We start from the raw sequence: 23229 nt of genomic DNA on the forward strand, positions 1-23229 counted from the left end.
ATAAGAGCTGTGTTTATTCTAGTAACTGAGTGAATGTACGCAATGTTGTGTTTGTAGCTATGCGTGCGATAGGAGTGCGCTATATTTGCGATGGGTTGTAGGCTTGACTAGAGGTCTTCGCAGATTAGCGATCGCATCTGCAATCCGTGCTGAATGAAGCCCCAAGGCCTTCAATATGGTATATGAAGTGCCCTGCTCAGACAACGGCATTATAGAAATAGGTCACCCATAAATCATCCTTCTGCTATTAATGTATATATAATGATATCAAGCAGCACTCTATAATCACACTCAGCGATAGATGACCACAGTTTTTGGAAACCCAACAACCAGATACATAATTATGTGCATTAAGGGGCTGATTCTGAGGTTCAGGCTGCTGCAACCATGTTAGCTTCTTAGCCGCTGGTGTACAACTGTGCGTCTGAATACGTAAAGGCTGGGATTCCCACTATGAGCAACTGCAGTTACATGCACATGACCTCCAATGTATGCAATTAAGCGCCCAACTCTGCAACACTCCCATTACACACCAATCAGACAAAATATCTGTGCATCTGTTTAGCCACATACCCATAGGCACACACAGGAGGGGTTTCATGTTGCCAGGCTTAAATTACGACAATAGCAATAGTATATGATTACTAGAGCTGCTACCACATCACGCAGTTTAAGGGACAGAGCGGAGCTGCTGCGTATGCCCTGTGGTAGCAGCTTCTTCTGTAGATTCCGCTGTATATGTGGATCTGAGCCCTCAATCACTGCACTGGACCGGAGAATAGCTGCCAAGCAGAAGAGACAGGAGCCTTACCATGAGGTGGGAGAATGTGTGCTTAGAAAGTGCAGTTTTGCCTCCTTCAGGTTCTATTAGGTTTGTGTATTTATTTATTATGGTATTTTTAACCTTTTCCTGACCACTTATTTTATTTACATTAGTTTAATGTGCTTGATACAGCCTATACTATCTGTAGTGTTAAATATTAATACTGTATTCCATATAGTATCCAGTGTATAAAAAGACCAATGTTTACATTAATGTCCAGGGTCGGTACTAGGCTCTTCTACTGCCCCCCCTGACACCGGCACTTGTGCTCCAATGTTCCGCAGAGTGCATTTGGAAACCCCCTTCTAGAATCCTGCATTTGCCTCAGATTCCAATCACTGCCCAGGAGCGCACAAAACATTCCTGAGTCACTGTGGCTCATTTGGTCAGGTGACTTAGCATGCAGACACAAACACATGCGGTGTGCAACTTTTCAGAGATATAGACGCAATTAATTCCTATAAAAGCAGTGGATCAAAAAGTGCATGCCCCTTGCTCTTCAGGCATTTGAGTAACAGTCCTGGTCCATGCGACTTCCGGGGAGCCCCTCTCGCCTCTCTACCTAATCTTTTCACCCACATAGCCTGTAATAATGTACTCTGGTTTCAGGTAATATTATGACCGCTTATTAAAATATTATACGCCTGGGGTCATCTTATGATCGGCTGTAAAAAAGTTTCAAGAACAGATATGGTACCATACTCCAAATAATGGCATAATAATCATATGATTTGGACACACAGAGCAGCAGAGTGTTAAAAGCTCTATTAAATATATTTTGACATAGAACGGACAGTGACACCCGGACTAGAGGAGAAGCCATATGGGCATTTACATTTTTTTGTCATATCGCAACAATTCAGTATTTACACACTATTAGTATAAAGTAATAAAGGGCAGAGTAACGTCCATATATTAATTTTCTATAGTAGTAGGGCTGGGGATTAATGAGAGATATATGGGTGTATGGGTAATATGAAAAAATTGCCCTAGGGTGATAATAAATGTAAATCCATACCTGGGTTAAATGCACAAATGATAAGTATACTAAACCAGCTGTGTGTCCATACGACATGCCAGGTCTGAGCCCACACCCTTGCCAGGAAAACCACCTCTATATGTATATAGGACATGCCAAGCTTGGTCCGCACAATCATACCAGCTTTTGCCTCAATCATCATACATTCCGTGTCCCACACACGATACCCTTACCACCTACTGTATATTCCAGCTCAGAGTTCCACTAAGAACACCAAAGAACCCTCCAACGGCACTCAACACCTACCCACTCAGCAGTGTCAGCCTAAACTTACCTTCCTACAAACAACTTTCCAGCAATTTTGCCAATTCCAATCTACCATCAAACTACCCTCCTGCAAATTCAATCTACCCTCAAGCAAACATCACTCATCTAAACTACCCTGCATATAATTCAGATTACGGCCTACTGAACCTACAGGCCTGAATTTGCTACTAATATCCTTTTTAATTAGGGACACATGAGTCAACCAGGATCTGTGGTCGATTAAAACCAGGTGAAATGAAGGCTTGAGTCAGCTGCCACATAAACCTGTGTAACTAAGGTATCTCTGATTTAAGGGTTATTATAGCAACACTATACTAAGCCCTCACCAAGTAAGCACAGTGCCACATCACAAAAAGGTCCAATTTGCGCCAACTGCAAGATGCTCAAGAGAAGCAGTTACAATATCACGTTTATATTGCCTTTAAGCATTTCACATGTATTTTGTATTTCCCCAATTTGGTATTATATTTATATGTACTGTTTATGCTGGCCAGTAAACCTACGCAATGCGCCCAAGATGGCTGCATTTTACCTGCTTTGGGTAGGATAAAAATAATAAAATGTGGGACTCCTGATCTAGGTATTTGACTTGATCTGTGTTTACGATATGTATTTTCTATTTCCACCTTCTTTCTACATAAAGTATTGTTTTACTGTGTAGTGCACAGAAAATGGTTGCCTCACCTGTTGTGGACAGAATAAACGGTATGGAAAACTGATGGTGATTTTGTGTTTGCGCGTTGTCTTGCTTATTGTTACCAATATAAATGCGCTGCATTATTATATTGTATTTCCTCCCTCTATCTTTCGTAGTGTACCCAAGTTGGCCGCATCACCTTCAATATATTATGTAATACTATCCTCAAATGTCAAGTGCCTGTGTCCAGTTGGAGAAAATGACCAGCTGCTGTATCCAGGGAGGAGGGAAAATCTCCAAACTAAGGGGCAGATTTAACAACGAGTAATATTCTTGTAATCGTACATTACGAATGATAAACGGTGTTCTATCCAATCAGCTGTCATTTTTCAAACACATGACCGTTGGGAGCTGATTGGCTGGAGCACCATTTATCATTCAGAACCAGTGAAAACAAGAATATCGCTCGTTAAATCTGCCCCTGCATTACCAAGAAAGTTCAAAATTTGTTAAGTTGATATTCGGAAAACTATAATGTCAATGATTGCGGGATCTAAGCGCGAAAAATAACTGCCAAACCTGAACAAATGTCATAGAAAATGAATGTAAAAGTGTATTACTATTTGTATTACTAGCACACCCACTTTTGAAACAGCCTGATAACGTTACATAATCCGATCTGAAATGAATAAAGGAACCAGGTTGCTTCACGCACTGTGACACAAATCCCGGAACGGTGCTGACTGATACGACAGATGACCGGTGCTCCCTACTCCAGATAAAGCAAATTATGTTTCTATAACTGAATGGAAGCGGATATATTTTTACCTCTGTTGCCTACAAGATCTCCTCTCCCTGATAATCTGAGGCCAGTAAAGTGATAATGAGAAAGATCGCACCTAACATTCAGGTCATTTATATGGTAATAGCCACACCACTTATATAATCAGTACTGTATCAGGCGCAGGTTTGCCTCAGACAATTCTAATCAGAAATAAGTCTGGGTTGTTTCCTTTATCCCATCTGCTGCCTCTCTGTGAATGCTGTGAGTGACACAGTGGATATACCAGTGGATATACCATAAAATCCACACACACACCAGAGGCTTTCCATACAGATGTCTCCACATACACCTATGCTAAAGCCGCATGTAATAGCCCCGTTTAGAGCGCCACGAACTTTTGCAATTTAGCCGCATTAATCATTACCGTTAAATTTCTAGTACGCTATAAACCAGGGGCGTATTAAGTGAGGTGGGGGCCTACATGCAGCCTCTGTCCAGGCCCCCTCCTCAATTAGACTGAGCATTAGGGTCCCTTGTAGAGCCTAGAGCTGTGCCGGCGTCTAGCGCACATGCTCAAGTCTCCGGGGAAATGGCACGGTGACCATTTTCCCGATAATCTCTGCAGTGCTGTTATCGCCGACGCCAGACTCCAGAGGGATAAGTATTGAAGAAATGGGTGCAGGGTGTGGGCCCCCCTGGAGGGTCCCATGTGCATTGCACACCCTGGACCTATTGTAGAAATGCCACTGCTAGAAGTGACCTAAGACACAAAACTGAGTAAAAAGTACCAAAATTGAGGAAAAAGTACACAATCTAAGGGAAACCGGCAAAAGACAGGCCTGACAGAAGTGACCCGTGCTGTGCATAGTTATGCTTAATATGCAAATGTATACCAATTTCTTCACTGCAAAAATACTAATCCTAAAAACTTAGGGGGTCATTCCGAATTGATTGCACGTAGCAACTTTTTTCTACCCGTGCGATCAACTAGACGCCGCCTATGGGGGAGTGTTTTTTGCTAAGCAGGGCTGTGATCGCTTGTGCAGCCCTGCTATGCAAAAAAAGTTTTGTGTAGAACAAGACCAGGGTCAGAGTTACTTACCCTGTGCTATGAATCCAGCGCTGCAGGTCCCGGAACTGACGTCAGACATCCGCCCTCCAAACGCTTCGACGCGCCTGCGTTCGGATCTTCACGCCAGCAAACTGAGTTGACGCCTCGGAACGCCTTCCTCCTGTCAATCTTCATGCGTTTTCGCTAGCGGCGTCGCCTGCGCAATGCGGGCGCAGCGGAAGTGCAGTTCCGACACGATTGCACAGCTGCGATGAAGCGCAGCGTGCGATCGGGTCGGAATGACCCCCAAAGTTTTACCTCTTTTGTTGAAATTGCTGTGAGGGGGCGGATTGGGCCACCAGGATAGCAGGAAATCTTCCACTTGACCGGTCCCATCCTCCCCCTCTGCTGGGCCGGCTTACACTGCCTGCCGAGCCGGCTCACATTGCCTACAAGCAGTCATCTGGTTCGGCTAGCATGCACTTCCAGGTGCCATTTGCCGGGACACCTGGCATCAGTAAGAACGAGTGCATACCGCGGTTATCCACTGCTAGGTGTTGGAGCTGAACCGCTGCCTGAGGGAAGGAGAGTCCATCACTGCTTCCTGGAGGTGCCACTGTCAGAAAGAAGTTGTGGCACTGCACACACCAATTGCCATTGGTAATCAGCAGCGCCTGCGGTGGACCCCAGGCACGCTTCACTAACAGACTGACAACAGGAGCCGCTGCTTAATAAGTAAGGGAGAACTAAACAGGGATAAGCTCACCTGAACTGTAATATATATCACGTTAAATCGCCAGAAACAAAGGACATCTGGTTCCCAAATAAGGAGGATTATATATATATATATATATATATATATATATATATACACACACACACACATACACATATATTACACTGTTTAAATACTGTATTTACCATTGATGCGGTTTTAAGGAACTCCCCTCTGTTTAATCCGATACTATGACGCTTTTTCATACTCATTTTAATATAATTTTATTGCTAGCTTTTGACACATTTAATTGTATTAACATGCCTGAATAAATTCTTATTGCCACTAAACATTTAAGGGATCTCTTGTTGCGCCTGCAGGAACATACCTTTTTGACTTTATCTAGACAATTTGAAAGGAGTTGTCCACACTGCTGGTAGCACAGAACTCCTCCCCCCTCCCCCTTCTTTTCCCAGCAACATCCAGTAGGGAGCACAGAACATAAGAAAATAAGATTTTAAACCTACCGGTAAATCTTTTTCTCGTAGTCCGTAGAGGATGCTGGGACTCCGTAAGGACCATGGGGATAGACGGGCTCCGCAGGAGACATGGGCACTTTAAGAAAGACTTTGGATCTGGGTGTGCACTGGCTCCACCCTCTATGCCCCTCCTCCAGACCTCAGTTAGAGAAACTGTGCCCAGAGGAGACGGACAGTACGAGGAAAGGATTTTAGTTAATCTAAGGGCAAGATTCATACCAGCCACACCAATCACACCGTATAACCTGCGATATACAATCTAGTTAACAGTATGAACATATCATCGGTCCATAACCAACGAAACTATAACATAACCCTTATGAAAGCAATAACTATATACAAGTCTTGCAGAAATAGTCCGCACTTGGGATGGGCGCCCACCATCCTCTACGGACTACGAGAAAAAGATTTACCGGTAGGTTTAAAATCTTATTTTCGCTAACGTCCTAGAGGATGCTGGGACTCCGTAAGGACCATAGGGATTATACCAAAGCTCCCAAACGGGCGGGAGAGTGCGGATGACTCTGCAGCACCGATTGAGCAAACAGGAGGTCCTCCTCAGCCAGGGTATCAAACTTATAGAACTTTGCAAAGGTGTTTGACCCCGACCAAGTAGCAGCTCGGCACAGTTGTAGTGCCGAGACCCCTCGGGCAGCCGCCCAAGAAGAGCCCACCTTCCTAGTGTAATGGGCCTTAACCGATTTTGGTAACGGCAATCCAGCCGTAGAATGCGCCTGCTGAATCGTGTTACAGATCCAGCGAGCAATAGTCTGCTTTGAAGCAGGGCCGCCAACCTTGTTGGCTGCATATAGGACAAACAGTGCTTCTGTTTTTCTGATCCTAGCCGTTCTGGCCACATAAATCTTCAAAGCCCTGACCACATCAAGGGACTCTGAATCCTCCAAGTCCCGAGTAGCCACAGGCACTACAATAGGTTGGTTCATATGAAAGGATGAGACCACCTTAGGTAGGAATTGAGGACGGGTCCGCAATTCCGCTCTATCCATATGGAAAACCAGATAGGGGCTTTTATGTGATAAAGCCGCCAATTCCGAAACTCGCCTAGCCGAAGCCAAGGCTAACATGACCACCTTACAAGTGAGATATTTCAACTCCACTGTTCGAAGTGGTTCAAACCAATGTGATTTAAGAAAACTTAACACCACGTTAAGGTCCCAAGGTGCCACTGGAGGCACAAAAGGAGGCTGAATATGCAGTACTCCCTTCACAAAAGTCTGTACTTCAGGCAGAGAGGCCAATTCCTTTTGAAAGAAAATGAATAAGGCCGAAATCTGAACTTTAATGGAGCCTAACTTTAGGCCCAAATTCACTCCAGTCTGTAGGAAGTGAAGAAAACGGCCTAGATGGAATTCTTCCGTAGGAGCATTCCTGGCCTCACACCAAGAAACATTTTCGCCATATACGGTGATAATGTTTAGATGTCACGCCCTTCCTAGACTGTATTAGCGTAGGAATTACCTCATCCGGAATACCGCTAGGATCCGGCGTTCAACTGCCATGCCGTCAAATGCAGCCGCGGTAAGTCTTGGAACAGACAGGGACCCTGTTGCAACAGGTCCTGTCTTAGATGAAGAGGCCACGGACCTTCTGTGAGCATTTCCTGCAGATCCGGATACCAGGTCCTTCGTGGCCAATCCGGAACAATGAGTATTGTTCTCACTCCTCTTTTTTTTATTATTCTCAACACCTTGGGTATGAGAGGAAGAGGAGGAAATACATAGACCGACTGGAACACCCACGGTGTCACTAGGGCGTCCACAGCTACCGCCTGAGGATCTCTTGACCTGGCGCAATACCTTTGTAGCTTTTTGTTGAGACGGGACGCCATCATGTCTATTTGGGGCAATCCCCACCGACTTGCAATCTGTGAGAAGACTTCCTGATGAAGTCCCCACTCTCCTGGATGCAGGTCGTGTCGGCTGAGGAAGTCTGCTTCCCAGTTGTCCACTCCCGGAATGAACACTGCTGACAGTGCACTTACATGATTCTCCGCCCAGCGAAGAATTCTGGTGGCTTCCGCCATCACCACTCTGCTCCTTGTGGCGCCTTGGCGGTTTACATGAGCTACTGCGGTGACGTTGTCCGACTGAATCAGCACCGGTCGGTCGCGAAGTAAGGTCTCCGCTTGACGTAGGGCGTTGAATAAGGCCCTCAGTTCCAGGATGTTGATGTGAAGACAAGTCTCTTGACTTGACCAAAGGCCTTGGAAATTTCTTCCCTGTGTGACTGCTCCCCAACCGCGGAGGCTTGCGTCCGTGGTCACCAGGATCCAATCCTGAATGCCGAACCTGCGGCCCTCTAGAAGGTGAGCACTCTGCAGCCACCACAGGAGAAACCCTGGCCCTGGGGGACAGGGTGATCCGCTGATGCATGTGCAGATGTGACCCGGACCATTTGTCCAATAGGTCCCACTGGAAAGTCCTTGCATGGAACCTGCCGAAGGGAATGGCTTCGTATGTCGCCACCATTTTTCCCAGGACTTGAGTGCAATGATGCACTGACGCTTGTTTCGGCTTCAACAGATTCTCGACTAGAGTCATGAGTTCCTGCGCTTTTTCTTCCGTGTGCAGCTTTTTTCCTCTGCCCTTATCCCTGGCAAGAAAGGACGATCCACGTACTCTTTTGCTTTTATTTGAACGAAAGGACTGCATTTGATAATGAGGCGCTTTCCTTAGATTGTGAGGGAACATAAGGCAAAAAATTCGATTTACCTGCCGTAGCTGTGGAGACGAGGTCCGAGAGGCCCTCTCCAAACAATTCCTCACCCTTGTACGGCAAAAACTCCATATGCTTCTTTAAGTCGGCATCCCCCGTCCACTGTCGGGTCCATAAGACTCGCCTAGCAGAAATGGACATAGCATTTATTCTGGAACCCAGTAGACCAATGTCTCTTCGAGCATCCCTCATATATAAGACAGCATCTTTTATATGCCCTAGGGTCATTAAAATGGTATCCTTATCAAGGGTCTCAATATCCGCTGATAAAGAATCTGTCCATGCTGCTACAGCACTACAAACCCAGGCCGACGCAATTGCCGGCCTGAGCAACGTACCAGAATGAGTGTAAATGGACTTCAAGGTAACCTCCTGCTTGCGGTCAGCAGGATCCTTGAGGGTAGCCATATCTTGGGACGGGAGCGCCATCTTTTTTGATAAGCGTGTCAAAGCTTTATCTACCCTAGGGGAGGATTCCCACCGTATTCTGTCCTGTGACGGGAAAGGATACGCTGTAAGAATCCTTTTGGGAATCTGCAGTTTTTTGTCTGGAGTTTCCCACGCTTTTTTGCATAATTCGTTCAGCTCATGTGAGGAGGGAAATGTGACCTCAGGTTTCTTTCCCTTATACATGTGTACCCTTGTGTCAGGGACAGGGGGTTCCTCAGCAATATCTTTAGTTGCGATAATCATATATCGAATACATTTAGCCACCCTTGGCTGCAATTTTACATCATCGTAGTCGACACTGGAGTCTGAATCCGTGTTGGTATCTGTGTCAACTATTTGGGATAGTGGGCGCTTCTGAGACCCCGAAGGTCCCGGCGACATATGGACAGACATGGGTTGAATCCCTGACTGTACCCTAGCTTCAGCTTTGTCTAATCTTTTGTGCAATAAATGAACATTAGCACTTACAACATTCCACATATCCATCCAGTCAGGTGTCGGCGCTGCCGACGGAGACCTAATATTCATACACTCCCCCTCCTCCTTAGGTGAGCCTTCAACCTCAGACATGTCGACACACGCGTACCGACACCACACACACACACACACACAGGGAAGATCTTTTCTGAAGACAGGTTCCCCACCAGGCCCTTTGGAGAGACAGAGAGAGAGTATGCCAGCACACACCCCAGCGCTATATGACCCAGGAAAAACACAGAATGTTTACCCAGTAGCGCTTATGTATAATGTATATACACCAATTATGTGCCCCCCTCTACTTTAAAACCCTCTTTCACCGTGTGTCAAGCAGGGGAGAGTCCGGGGAGCTTCCTCTCAGCAGTGTTGTGGAGAAAAAAATGGCGCTGGTGAGTGCTGAGGGAGAAGCCCCGCCCCCTCGGCAGGGGGGCTTCTGTCCCGCTCAAATTTACTAATAACATGGCGGGGGCTCTTTTTATACATGTACAGTGCCCAGCTGTACATGTATATATGTGTATTAGCCACCTGAGGTGTTTATTGCTGCCCAGGGCGCCCCCCCTGCGCCCTGCACCCGTACAGTGACCGAAGTGTGTGAGGTGAATGGGAGCAATGGTGCACCGCTTCACTGCTGTGCGTTACCTCTTATGAAGATCATGTCTTCTGCCGCCTCTGAAGTCTTTTCCTCACATACTCACCCGGCTTCTTTCTTCCGGCTCTGCGAGGAGGACGGCGGCGCGGCTCTGGGACGGACGGCGAAGGTGAGACCTGCGTACTGATCCCTCTGGAGCTAATGGTGTCCAGTAGCCTAAGAAACAGAGCCCTGAAACTCAGAGAAGTGGGTCTGTTTCTCTCTCCTCAGTCCCTCGATGCAGGGAGTCTGTTGCCAGCAGGCTCCCTGAAAATAAAAAACCTAACTAAAACACACTTTCTTTTACAGGAAACTCAGGAGAGCTCCCTGAAAGCACCCAGTCTCCACTGGGCACAGTATCAAACTGAGGTCTGGAGGAGGGGCATAGAGGGAGGAGCCAGTGCACACCCAGATCCAAAGTCTTTCTTAAAGTGCCCATGTCTCCTGCGGAGCCCGTCTATCCCCATGGTCCTTACGGAGTCCCAGCATCCTCTAGGACGTTGGAGAAATTTATTTATACACACCCCTACCTACCCCTGGGCACCAGGGATATAAGCTACCCAACCTACACCGCCCTCGCAGCCCAGGGATATAGACTGCCCCCTCTCCCTCTTGCCTCAGGAATATACACAACCCACACCACACCCTAGCTCAAATGACATACTCTGCCCACCCTAACACACGGACCCTCAGGGACATCATTTTATTTATTTTTTCATGTGGAAGGGGCCAGAGTGTTTGTTTTTTTCCAATGGGGGCCAATGGGCTTTTTTGTTTCTGTTGGGTCAATTTTTGTTTTTTCACTGTGAGGGCGAATGTTTTTTTCCCTGAAGATACCAATGTGTTTTTTGTTTTTTTATGTGGGTGCCAATGTGATGATGTTTTTTTTTATGTGGGGACCAATGTGTTGTTTTTATTTCCTGTGGGGACCAATGTGTTGCTTGTTTTATTTCTGTGAAGGGACCAATGTGTTGTGTTTATTTCTTGTGGGGGCCTATGTGGGGGTTTTTTTTCTGTGAAAGCCAGTGTTTTATTGTTTTCCTGTAGGGGCCTAAGTGGGTTTTTTTCCCTATAGGTGGCTAATGTGTTTATCTTTTGCTATCGGGGACAATGTTCTTGCGCTATACAGAACTTAATATAAGGTCTGGAATATAACATTAGTCCCACTATGAAAGAGGAGTGTTTGCGATCTTCATCAGGAAAGGATTACACCTGTGTTCTTTACTCATTGGAAAGGAACTTACATTTTGTTCCCTTTACAAGTGCACGTGAAAGTATCTTTTCACAAGTCCCTTCTTGACAAAGGGGAAAGGATTCCCAGAAAAGCGTTGAAGCAGTCGGTGAGGGGTCACCTTTTGTGTCAGAGTAATACCGAGGAGGCGGTTTGGACTTGTTCACCATCCATACGACGGACCTGAGTCTGCAGCCAGGACGTATGTGTGAGTTCGTTTTCCATCTAGCTCACTCCAAGGTTCACCGACATCACTACCAGCCCCAGTTTGGTTTGTGATTTTATGTGGAACTGTTTAATAAAATTATTTTTGGAAAATCTGGAGGATATCTATGTTACTGTGACCGAAGGACCCTAAAGATACTGTTACGTGGACGCGTGACAGAAACTTGATGTAAGTTTCTTTTTTTATGTTACTTTCTGGCTGTATTTCCAAGTATAAAAGAGAGGACAGTGTGAAAAGATACCTTTACGTGCACTCGTGAAGGGAACAAAATGTAAGTTCCTTTCCAATGAGTAAAGAACACAGGTGTAATCATTTCCTGATGAAGATCGCACACACTCCTCTTTCCTAGTGGGACTAATATTATATTCCAGACCTTATATTTAAGTTCTGTATAGCGCAAGTTTCAAACCATTTGTGTTTTTCCTGCAGATCTGACTGACCTCTGAGGACCTTCAGTTTGGTCAAAGTATCGAACTTGTAAAACTTTGCAAACGTGTTCGAACCTGACCAAGCAGCTGCTCAGCAGAGCTGTAAAGCCGAGACACCCCAGGCAGCCGCCCAAGAAGAACCCTACGACCTAGTAGAGTGGGCCTGTACAGATTTTGGAACCTGCAAACCTGCCGTGGAATAAGCATGCTGGATAGTAAGCCTGATCCAGCATGCAATAGACTGCTTTGAAGCAGGACACCAGTTTTATTGGGATCATAGAGAACGAACAGCGAGTCGGATTTACTGTGACGAGCTGTTTTCTTTACATACACCTTCAAAGCCCTCACAACATCCAAAGACTTTGAAGTAGCAGAGGTGTCCATAACAGCCGGAAAGACAACAGGTTGGTTGATGTGAAATGCGGACACCACCTTAGGAAGAAATTGCTGATGAGTTCTGAGTTCAGCTCTGCCTTCATGGAAAATTAAGTAGGGACTCTTGTGAGACAACGCCCCTAGCTCCGACACACGTCTTGCTGAAGCCAAGGCCAACAGTGTGACGGTCTTCCACATAAGGCACTTTACGTCAACCTCCTGTAACAGTTCAAACCAGTCCAATTGGAGGAACTGCAGCACCAAATTGAGATCCCAAGGTGCCATGGGAGGCTGGATGTGCAGAACACCTTTCAAGAACGTCTGGACCTCAGGGAGAGAAGCAAATTGTTTCTGAAAATAAATAGACAAGGCCGAAATCTGGACTTTAATGGAGCCTAGGCCCACATCCACTCCCGACTGCAGAAAAAGCAGGAGACGTCCCAGATGAAATTCCAACGCAGAATATTGTCAGTTCTCATACCAAGAGACATACTTCTTCCATATACGGTGGAAATGTTTAGACCTTACCCCCTTCCTGGCTTGAATCATAGTAGGGATGACCTTGTCAGGAATCCCTCTCCTGGCTAGAATCAGCCGTTCAACTTCCATGCCATTAAACGTAGCCACGGTAAGTCTGGATAGAGGAACGGGCCCTGTTGCAGAAGATACTCGCAAAGAGGTAGAGGCCAGGGACATTCGATCAGCATCTCGAGAAGATCCGCGTACCAAGCCCTTCGAGGCCAGTCTGGAGCAATGAGGATTGCTTGAACCTTTTCCCTTTTTAATTCTATTTAGAATTCTTGGGATCAGAGGAAGTGGAGGAAACACGTACACCAGCTGGTAGACCCACGGAGTTGTCCGAGCGTCTGCCGCCACTGCTCTCGACCTGGAACAATACCGCTTCAGCTTTTTGTTGAGTTAAGAGGCCATCATGTTGATCTGTGGATATCCCCACCAACGTGTCATAAACCGGAACACCTCTGGGTGAAGGCCCCACTCCCCCGGGTGCAGGTCGTGTCTGCTGAGGAAGTCTGCTTCCCAGTTGTCTACTCCCGACAACGCAACGGCATGTTTTTCTGCCCAGAGGAGAATTCTTGACACCTCCAGAGCTGGCCTTAGCTATAGGCAGGCTAGGCATTTGCCTAGGGCATCCAAGCATGTCTAGGAGCATCCAAGCATGTCCCTGCAGTATCTCATGCTGGGAGGGACAGTCCGCAAACTAACTGTTACTTTCCAAATGTATTCAAATCAGTACTTGTATACACTGCTGTTTACATTTGTAAAAAAAAAATGCACACTGTGCCTTAAACTTCCTCTGACATGCTTGAATGCCCCTGACTTGTGAGACCTCAGACAGACAGCAGAAGCCAAGCAAATGCAATTCCTGGACCTGTGACATTTTCACTGACTATATAAGGTTATTACTGGATGGCTTCTATAACACATGTGTATTTTGGAAGACTGCTTCACAGAAACCTGACATCACCTATACTGCTTGTGCACATAGGGGAGGGGGACCCTGTTATCCTGTGTCCCTTATCCCTGTGCAATTCCCAGGTGTCTGCAGGGACATAACATGGGCAATGTTCTCCCCACACTTTATTTCCTAGTCAGTCCATGCCGTAAAATTCCCCTGCCACCCAGCACTGTAACGTGGTCAGTAAGTTGCGTTGTGCTTTTCTATATGAAACATCAGTGCAGCATGACTTTCGGACACATCAGACTGGAGGGCAGAGCATATCACTCCCACAGTATAAAGTAAAGGGCATGCAGTAACAGACACCAGCAAACACACTGAATAGTGAAGAGAATGGACAGTTTCTACATGTTTGATACTGGTCTTTTTGTATAACCAGCAAGTGTGGCAGTATCTGTGGCAGTATATGTGTATTATGGGCATTACTAATGTGGGGCATATGTGTAAGGTGCATTACTGTGTGGCATTAAGTGTATTATGGGCATTACTAATGTAGGGCATATGTGTAAGGTTCCTTTACTGTGTGGAATTATATGTATTATGGTCATTATTGTGTGGCATTGTGCAGAGTTGAACTGGCCCACAGGGTAACCCCCCGGTGGGCCCCACTACCTGAGCGTTGCAGGTACAGATGCAGAACTAGCGGCGGAGCTAGGGGGCACCAGACAAAATTTTGCCTAGGGCATCAAATTGGCTAGGGCCGGCTCTGGACACCTCTGACATTGCTGCTCTGCTTTTCGTTCCACCTTGTCGGTTTATGTACATTACCGCCGTTACATTGTCCGACTGGACTTGAATGGCCTGATTCCGAAGGAGAGATGATGCCTGCAGAAGGGCGTTGTAGATTGCCCTGAGTTCCAAGATGTTTATTGGAAGGACGACTTCCCAATTTGACCATCTTCTTTGAAACTGCACCCTCTGGGTGACTGCTACCCAACCTCTTAGGCTTGCATCTGTGGTTAGCAGAATCCAATTCTGAATCCCGAACCTCCGACCCTCGACGAGGTGAGAAGTCTGTAGCCACCATAGAAGGGAGATTCTGGCTCTTGGCGACAGACAGATCCTCTGGTACATGTGAAGATGCGGTCCGGACCATTTGTCCAACAGATTCAGCTGGAAGGGCCTTCGCATGAAACCTTCCGTACTGAAGCGCCTCGTAAGAGGCCACCATTTTCCCCAGAAGGCGAATGCACAGATGCACCGAGATCCAGGTTGGCTTCAGGACAGCCTGAACCATCGACTGGATTACCATAGCCTTCCTCAAGGGAAGGAACACTCTCTGAGACTGTGTCCAGTATCATTCCCAGGATTTTAAGCCTCTGCATCGGTTCCAGGTGAGATTTGGGCAAGTTCAGAATCCACCCCTGGTCCAGGAGTAGTCTAGTTGAGAGGCCAATGCTGCCCAACAACAGCTCCCTGGGCGGTGCCTTTATCAGAAGATCGTCCAGGTACGGAATTATGTTCACTCCTTGTTTGCGGAGTAGAAACATCATTCTCTGCTATCACTTTGGTGAACACTCTCGGTGCCGTGGAGAAACCAAATGGCAGGGCCTGGAACTGGTATTGACAGTCCTGCAGTGCAAACCGTAGATAAGCCTGATGAGGCTGCCAGATCGGAATGTGAAGGTACGCATCTTTGATATCCAGAGACACTAGGAATTCCCTCTCCTCCAGTCCTGAGATCACTGCTCTCAGGGACTCCATCTTGAATTTGAGCACTCGTAAGTACGGGTTCAACGACTTGAGTTTCAAAATCGGTCTTACTGAACTGTCCGGTTTTGGTACTACAAACAAGTTGGAATAATACCCCTTGTTTTGCAGACGAGGTGGAGCTGGAACAATGACCCGAGTCTGTGTCAGTTTTTGAATGGCGTCCTGTAAGGTTATACTTGCCTCTTGTGAAACATGTTAACCTGATTTGAAGAATCTGTGAGGTGGGAGATCCTGAAACTCCAGTCTGTAGCCCTGGGAAATAAGATCTATGACCCATGGATACTGGCATGGATACATTTTTGTGGACAAAAGGCAGGGGACTGAGACGATGGTTTGGGTAATCTTCAAAAACTCAGTCATTGATTGTCTTAAGTATTGCATCTCTCTTTCTCATTGCGGGACAATTTAGTAGAAATATTGGAAATCATGCCCTTAATGGAGTCCAGCCAATGGCTCTGCCCATTAGCGTGGGAAGGTACACTGCACTGAGTACACAGTAGTGAACCCCCTGGAGAAGAGGAACACTGTGCCTTACATGAAACGCACTCTTTGTCTGACATACTGTGACAGTACACACACACAGGAACAGGTTAAATGCACAATTAAACCACAAAGAGCCCTTCCAAGGAGACAGAGAAAGTATGGAGCCAGCACACGGCACCCTTACTGCTAATGCCAAGCTTAGCTGGGTCGCAGACTACGTACCTAGATTAGGGACTCAGTACACTTATAATCGCTCCCCACCTGCTATGACCCCCTGGTACCACTGAGGTAATGTGCAGTCTCTCCGGAGGAGCTGCGCGTCCACTGCAGAGGGAAAATGGCGCTGGTGAGCTGCTGGATCCGCTCATAGTGAAGCGCCGTTCCTTCAATGGCGCGCGGTCTTCCCGCTCTTTTATGCTGGCTGATGTAATTTTGTGCCTAAAATGGAGTCAGCCCCCTTTTAAGTCTGTAATGCCAGTCTGGGTACTGTGTACACATATAGGGGTAAATTTACTAAGATTCATATTTTCCCGTTTGAGGTCAAAGTTCAATCACGAATGACATCGAAAGTGTAAATATGCAACTTTTTGAATTGATTACGACTAATTTACTAAGCTGCCGTATTCTGCATTTTCGGTTTTTCCGATGTCGATGTCATTCGTTTTTTCAGGCAGTGTTTTACGTGAGTGACTTGTAAAACACTGCCGACTTTAATACAATGAATCTCGGCCGGATCTGAGAGATCCGTGCAGGGCTTCATTGTGCACCTTGTAAAAAAAATAAAAAATGTTTAAACTTAAAAAAAAAATTGCGTGGGGTCCCCCCTCCTAAACCAAACCAGCCTCGGGCTCTTTGAGCCGGCACTGGTTGCAAAAATATGGGGAAAAAATTGACAGGGGTTCCCCCATATTTAAGCAACCAGCACCGGGCTCTGCGCCTGGTCCTGGTTCCAAAAATACGGGGGACAAAAAACGTAGGGGTCCCCCGTATTTTTGAAACCAGCACCGGGCTCCACTAGCTGGACAGATAATGCCACAGCCGAGGGGTCACTTTTATACAGTGCCTTGCGGCCGTGGCATCAAATATCCAACTAGTCACCCCTGGCCGGGGTACCCTGGGGGAGTGGGGACCCCTTCAATCAAGGGGTCCCCCCCCCCCAGCCACCCATGGGCCAGGGGTGAAGCCCGGGCTGTCCCCCACCATCCAATGGGCTGCGGATGGGGGGCTGATAGCCTTTGTGAAAAGTGTTTGATATTGTTTTTAGTAGCAGTACTACAAGGCCCAGCAAGCCTCCCCCGCAAGCTGGTACTTGGAGAACCACAAGTACCAGCATGCGGCGGAAAAACAGGCCCGCTGGTACCTGTAGTACTACTACTAAAAAAAACCCCAATAAAGACATCACACACACACCTTGAAAGTATAACTTTAATACATACATGCACACCAACATACATACATACTTACCTATGTTCCCACGCAGGTCGGTCCTCTTCTCCAGTAGAATCCATGGTGTACCTGTAGAAAAAAATATACTCACATAATCCATGGTTGAAGGCTCCTCTGCTTGTAATCCTTTTGTAATCCACGTACTTGAAAAAATAAAAAAACGGATACCTGACCACGAACTGAAAGGGGACCCATGTTTTCACATGGGACCCCTTTCCCCGAATGCCAGAAACCCCCTCTGACTGATGTCTAAGTGGGTTTCTTCAGCCAATCAGGGAGCGCCACGTTGTGGCACCCTCCTGATCGGCTGTGTGCTCCTGTACTGTCTGACAGGCGGCACACGGCAGTGTTACAATGTAGCGCCTATGCGCTCCATTGTAACCAATGGTGGGAACTTTCAGGTCAGCGGTGAGGTCACTTTCGGTCAACCGCAGACCTGAAAGTTCCCACCATTGGTTACAATGGAGCGCATAGGCGCTACATTGTAACACTGCCGTGTGCCGCCTGTCAGACAGTACAGGAGCACACAGCCGATCAGGAGGGTGCCACAACGTGGCGCTCCCCGATTGGCTGAAGAAACCCACTTAGACATCAGTCAGAGGGGGTTTCTGGCATTCGGGGTCCCATGTGAAAACATGGGTCCCCTTTCAGTTCGTGGTCGGGTATCCGTTTTTTTATTTTTTCAAGTACGTGGATTACAAAAGGATTGCAAGCAGAGGAGCCTTCAACCATGGATTATGTGAGTATATTTTTTTCTACAGGTACACCATGGATTCTACTGGAGAAGAGGACCGACCTGCGTGGGAACATAGGTAAGTATGTATGTATGTTGGTGTGCATGTATGTATTAAAGTTATACTTTCAAGGTGTGTGTGTGATGTCTTTATTGGGGTATTTTCTTAGTAGTAGTACTACTACAGGTACCAGCGGGCCCGTTTTTCCGCCGCATGCTGGTACTTTGGTTCTCCAAGTACCAGCTTGCGGGGGAGGCTTGCTGGGCCTTGTAGTACTGCTACTAAAAACAATATCAAACACTTTTCACAAAGGCTATCAGCCCCCCATCCGCAGCCCATTGGATGGGGGGTGACAGCCTCGGGCTTCACCCCTGGCCCTTGGGTGGCTGGGGGGGGGGACCCCTTGATTGAAGGGGTCCCCACTCCCCCAGGGTACCCCGGCCAGGGGTGACTAGTTGGATATTTGATGCCACGGCCGCATGGCACTGTATAAAAGTGACCCCCGGCTGTGGCATTATCTGTCCAGCTAGTGGAGCCCGGTGCTGGTTTCAAAAATACGGGGGACCCCTACGCTTTTTGTCCCCCGTATTTTTGGAACCAGGACCAGGCGCAGAGCCCGGTGCTGGTTGCTTAAATATGGGGGAACCCCTGTCAATTTTCCCCCCATATTTTTGCAACCAGGGCCGGCTCAAAGAGCCCGAGGCTGGTTTGGTTAAGGAGGGGGGACCCCACGCAATTTTTTTTTGAAAAATTATAACATTTCCCACCCCTTCCCACTGATAAACATGCACGGATCTCATGGATCCGTGCATGCCTATACAAACACGGGATAAAAAAGCAGGTCTGTTTTTTTTTAGCACTTTTTCACGATTTGTATTTTAGCACGGCAGTGTTTGGCTATTGTCGGCAGTGTTTGTGTTTTGCACTTTTTAGTAAATGACCGATTTCTACCAAATTGCAGGCGTATTTGACCGATGGTGTATTGATTCATGATTTTTTTCCAAGGACTTCCAAAATATTACGAATGCCCTCATCACTGCCGTGATTTTTGCTTAGTAAATTACCGAGATGACACTTTGAAGAAAAAACGGCATCTCGGTCAAAATCGGGACCTTAGTAAATATACCCCATAGTCTACTGAGACTCCGTTCACCCCCTCAGAAGCTGTGCGTCTGCCCTGTGTACCGAGTCTGGAGACCCAGCAGCCCCATGTAGAAGCCGCACGTCTCTGTACCCTCATGCCGCCATAATGGCCGTCAACCCGCAAACCGGGACGCCGACTTAGTACTCACCACTCTTCTTTCTTCTGGCTCTGTTAGGGGGTGGTGGCGTGCTGCGTGAATGTTCGCTCGCTGCGGTGGGGTAGCGAATAGTTCCCTCAGGAGCCAATGTCCTGTCAGCGGGGAACGGGACCATTAACCCTTCAAGAGGTTGGGGCATCTCCCCTCCCAAGTCCCACGAAGCAGGCAGGCTGGTGCCATCCAGCCCTGCCTGAAAACAACCACCAGATAAAATAAATGCAGAAAACGCTTCAGGAGCTTCCAGCGACGTGACCGGCTTTTCCGGGCACATTTTATAAATCGAGTCTGGTAGGAGGGGCATAGAGGGAGGAGCCAGCCCACACTATCAAATTCTTGAAGTGCCCAAGGCTCCTACTGGACCTGTCTATACCCCATGGTACAAAATGGATTCCCAGTATCCCCGTAAGAGAAAGGCCTTTAATATAAACGTTCTTCACCTCTCTATATGTATTAGGGTTTGGCGTTCCATATTCACACGAGTGTAGAGTGTATTCCGCTCATAAAAGGTATCTTTTACCACCAGTGGGAATCCTTTAGCATATAAAGAGTGTAGATAGCATCTTAAAGTGTACAAATATTTACATAGGCATAACCCAACTTACAGCCACAAATATGGGATGAGGTTTCTTTTATCGTGACTGTACTCCTGTTCTCTCTCCCACATCCTGTTTTATTCACCTAATAGATCTGTGGATTCCGGAGCCAAGACATTCAGGATGCCAAGTGCCTAAACCTGACTAAAGTAATAGGCGCAATCATGAAGAAACCCGTTTAGGCACCCAAACAGGTCTCTTTACACGCATTTTAGCCCGCTACCTCTGGGGGGGGTAGCGAGCTAAAATGAACTTGTCGCGCCCGTCGGCATTAACACCAGAATACCGCCGGCGGGCGCGATAGGGGCCAGGAGGGGGAGACGGACATTTGAATCTGGCCCTATGTTTCTAATATACAGTATGGAGTAAGGGACAAAGGGGGCCTGATTCATTTTTGCAGGTAAAGCGAACGTTAGCTTTGTGTCTGGAACATACCATGTTGCCATGCAAGGGGAGCAAATGCAATTATATTTTCCTGTGCAGGGTAAATACTTGCTGCTTGTACAGCCACAATGGTAGACCGCTTTATTGTTACATTGCAATTTAGATTCAGCACACCCCACCCAATTCTAAATCTCTCTGCTCATGTTACATCGGCCCCAGCTGCAGTGCAGCATTGTTTTGCCTAGTCGCATGCTTTTTTGCTTTACTTACAAACATGAACTGAGGCCCACTAAACCGAGTGATTCTGACCGTAAACCTGAAAGCTAGAAATCCCAATTCTGAAGGCCAAGCTCTGAGTTTCCAGGTACTGTATTGTTCATTGCACAATACAGGATATCTTTCTCAAAGCAACTAAATGTTCTACTGAAAAAAACATGGAGGAGGTTAGATTTAAAGATACAAAAAAGTAGAAATCAGAAAAAGTGGTGTCCGAAAGTTATTCTGACTTGCACTTTGTCCATTTTAATTGCTCGGTTACACAATCAGATGAAAAACTCATTTTTGGACTGTAAACCTTTATTTTAATAAGAAAATAAAATGCAAAATATAAAGAGTCATGCTCTTACAAATATACAGCCCACCACCAAGCTACAAGTGTGGAAACCACGCTGCACAGAAGAAAGCACAATGGCTTATGGAGAGACTGCTCGGCAAGATTTACCTTTCCTTTCTCAGACAGAGAATTTTCCAAGTCTTCAATCTTCGCCTGGCACCTGAACAGGTCAACTTGTAACTGGTCCCGAAACTGTGGGTGACAAACACACACTAGAGTGAGCCAAAAGGCAACTATTTTCTCTAACTTTGGTAAACGTTACAATACATGAACGGGAATACAAGACAGATATACGGCAATAGGAATAATACGGATATTATGTCAGTCTTTAGGAACACAGGAATGACTACCAGACTCGGTTTAGAAAAGGTGCCCGGAGGAACCGGTCACGTCACTGGAAGCTCCTGAAGCGTTTTCTGCATTTATTTGATCTGGTGGTTGTTCAAATAGACTGAAACACTAGTTCAGGCTATCTGAACATATCGCATGCTTAACCAGAGCTAGAATTGCCATTGCTGATGGATCGTTATATGACACTTCTCATCTACAAATGTACACATGTGATTACAGAGAATTTATGACAGGACTGTGTTTCCCAGGATGGAGTCATTTAAGCATTCAGTGGAACAGGGAACTCGTGCCACGCCGGAGTCCATAATCTGTATGGAAATTAAACTTACTCTGGCTTCTCTTTCAGCATCCAGCGTTCCACCCACTTGCTCTTGTAGTAAGGCATATGCCCGCTGCATTGCCTGATACTCTCGCGTCAGCTGGCGAAACCTCAAGTCAGCTTCTTCTTTTGGGGTACTCTTTAAAAATAAAGAATGCAGCAAAGTATTATTAAATTATTAATCATACACATTCTCGGACATTTCTGATCTATAATGTGTCCAGTCTGTGCTTTACCCATGTTCCCTATATCAAGGTTCTGAGACTGCGTCTATGCTACATCAAACCTTAAACATGCCATACTGTATAGGAAGGACCTCAAAGACTTTAGAAATTATTACAGCATATTAGCGACAAATTTCTGCCGTCTACATCGCAACAGACCACAATTAAATAATTATTTCAGATTTTTTTTTAAATTGTGACATTTTATTTAATTATTTGAAATTATATCTGGTCGTACAGCTACTTCAGACACGTGGACTAGGGGTTTATCCATGATCTGGTCAGGATCCAGACGTTCGGGATGCTGGCAGTCGGAATCCCGACATCGAGTGCAGTGAATCCCGACGGCTGACTAAGTATGCCTGGCAGCGGGGAGGGAGGATTAAGCAGGTAGGAGGTTAGGCTTAGTATACTTACCTAGTAGGTGTCAGGATCCTGCGCATTGGGATGCCGCTGTCGGTATTCTGACCGCCGGCATACCAAGTGCTGAGATCCTGATCCCATCCCATTTATCCACCCAATACAGTAAAATACGGTTAGGTGGGGATTAATGTTAAATATATTTACATATGGATCATGAAATAGCGATCACCAAAGATAACTGCGGTAAATCAAGTCTCCACAAACCCAGGGACGGAAATTGTCCAGATCCGGAGACTCGTAAACATTTTTCATTTATTGGTTAGGTTAATCCCAAATTTAGCAAACTATAAAAGCACCAACATCCACAAACTGTAATCTGTAAATGTAACGCACAGTGCACACAATAAAACCATCGTAGACCATCCAATGCTGAAGGACATAACACTGATTATACAGTAACACTGACTAGAACTTACATCTTCAATGTCTTCTTCAGGCGTTGCTGGTGTCCTGTCTGTTTTATCGGTGTTGTATGAGGTGACTGACGAGGTTTCAGAATCAACGGATTCTTCATCAAATCCAAAAAACGTCTCCACAACATGCCTCTAAAAACGAGAGTTGGTTATAGAGTGCTGCATAAACAGAAGCGCTATGCAAAAGTACAATTCCCTTCCCTTCACACACCTAATCTCTCATGTCCTCCAAATTATTAACATGTTGTAACATTTCTGCTGTGCAATGCAAAGACCTTTCAGAGAAATATGGCAGCATGCATTAAACATAGAGTTCCTGAGAGAATAAAAAAATAAAAATACAAAAATA

The 23229-nt window shown here is 46.3% G+C and overlaps 1 protein-coding gene across 11 annotated transcripts in view; it reads right to left on the bottom strand.

Moving 5' to 3' along the window:
- The window catches only part of JAKMIP1 (janus kinase and microtubule interacting protein 1), a 342118-nt gene that overhangs the window by 81869 nt on the left and 237020 nt on the right, over positions 1-23229 (bottom strand). For all 11 annotated transcript variants that reach the window (XM_063923480.1, XM_063923560.1, XM_063923546.1 and 8 more), the window contains exons 9-11: positions 22884-23012; positions 21831-21959; positions 21259-21342 (exon numbers count right to left, since the gene is read on the bottom strand). In XM_063923480.1, the coding sequence (XP_063779550.1) occupies positions 21259-21342; positions 21831-21959; positions 22884-23012 (342 nt within the window). The remainder of the gene's footprint in view (positions 1-21258; positions 21343-21830; positions 21960-22883; positions 23013-23229) is intronic.

Source organism: Pseudophryne corroboree, chromosome 1 (assembly GCF_028390025.1).
Source record: "Pseudophryne corroboree isolate aPseCor3 chromosome 1, aPseCor3.hap2, whole genome shotgun sequence".
NCBI lineage: Eukaryota > Metazoa > Chordata > Amphibia > Anura > Myobatrachidae > Pseudophryne > Pseudophryne corroboree.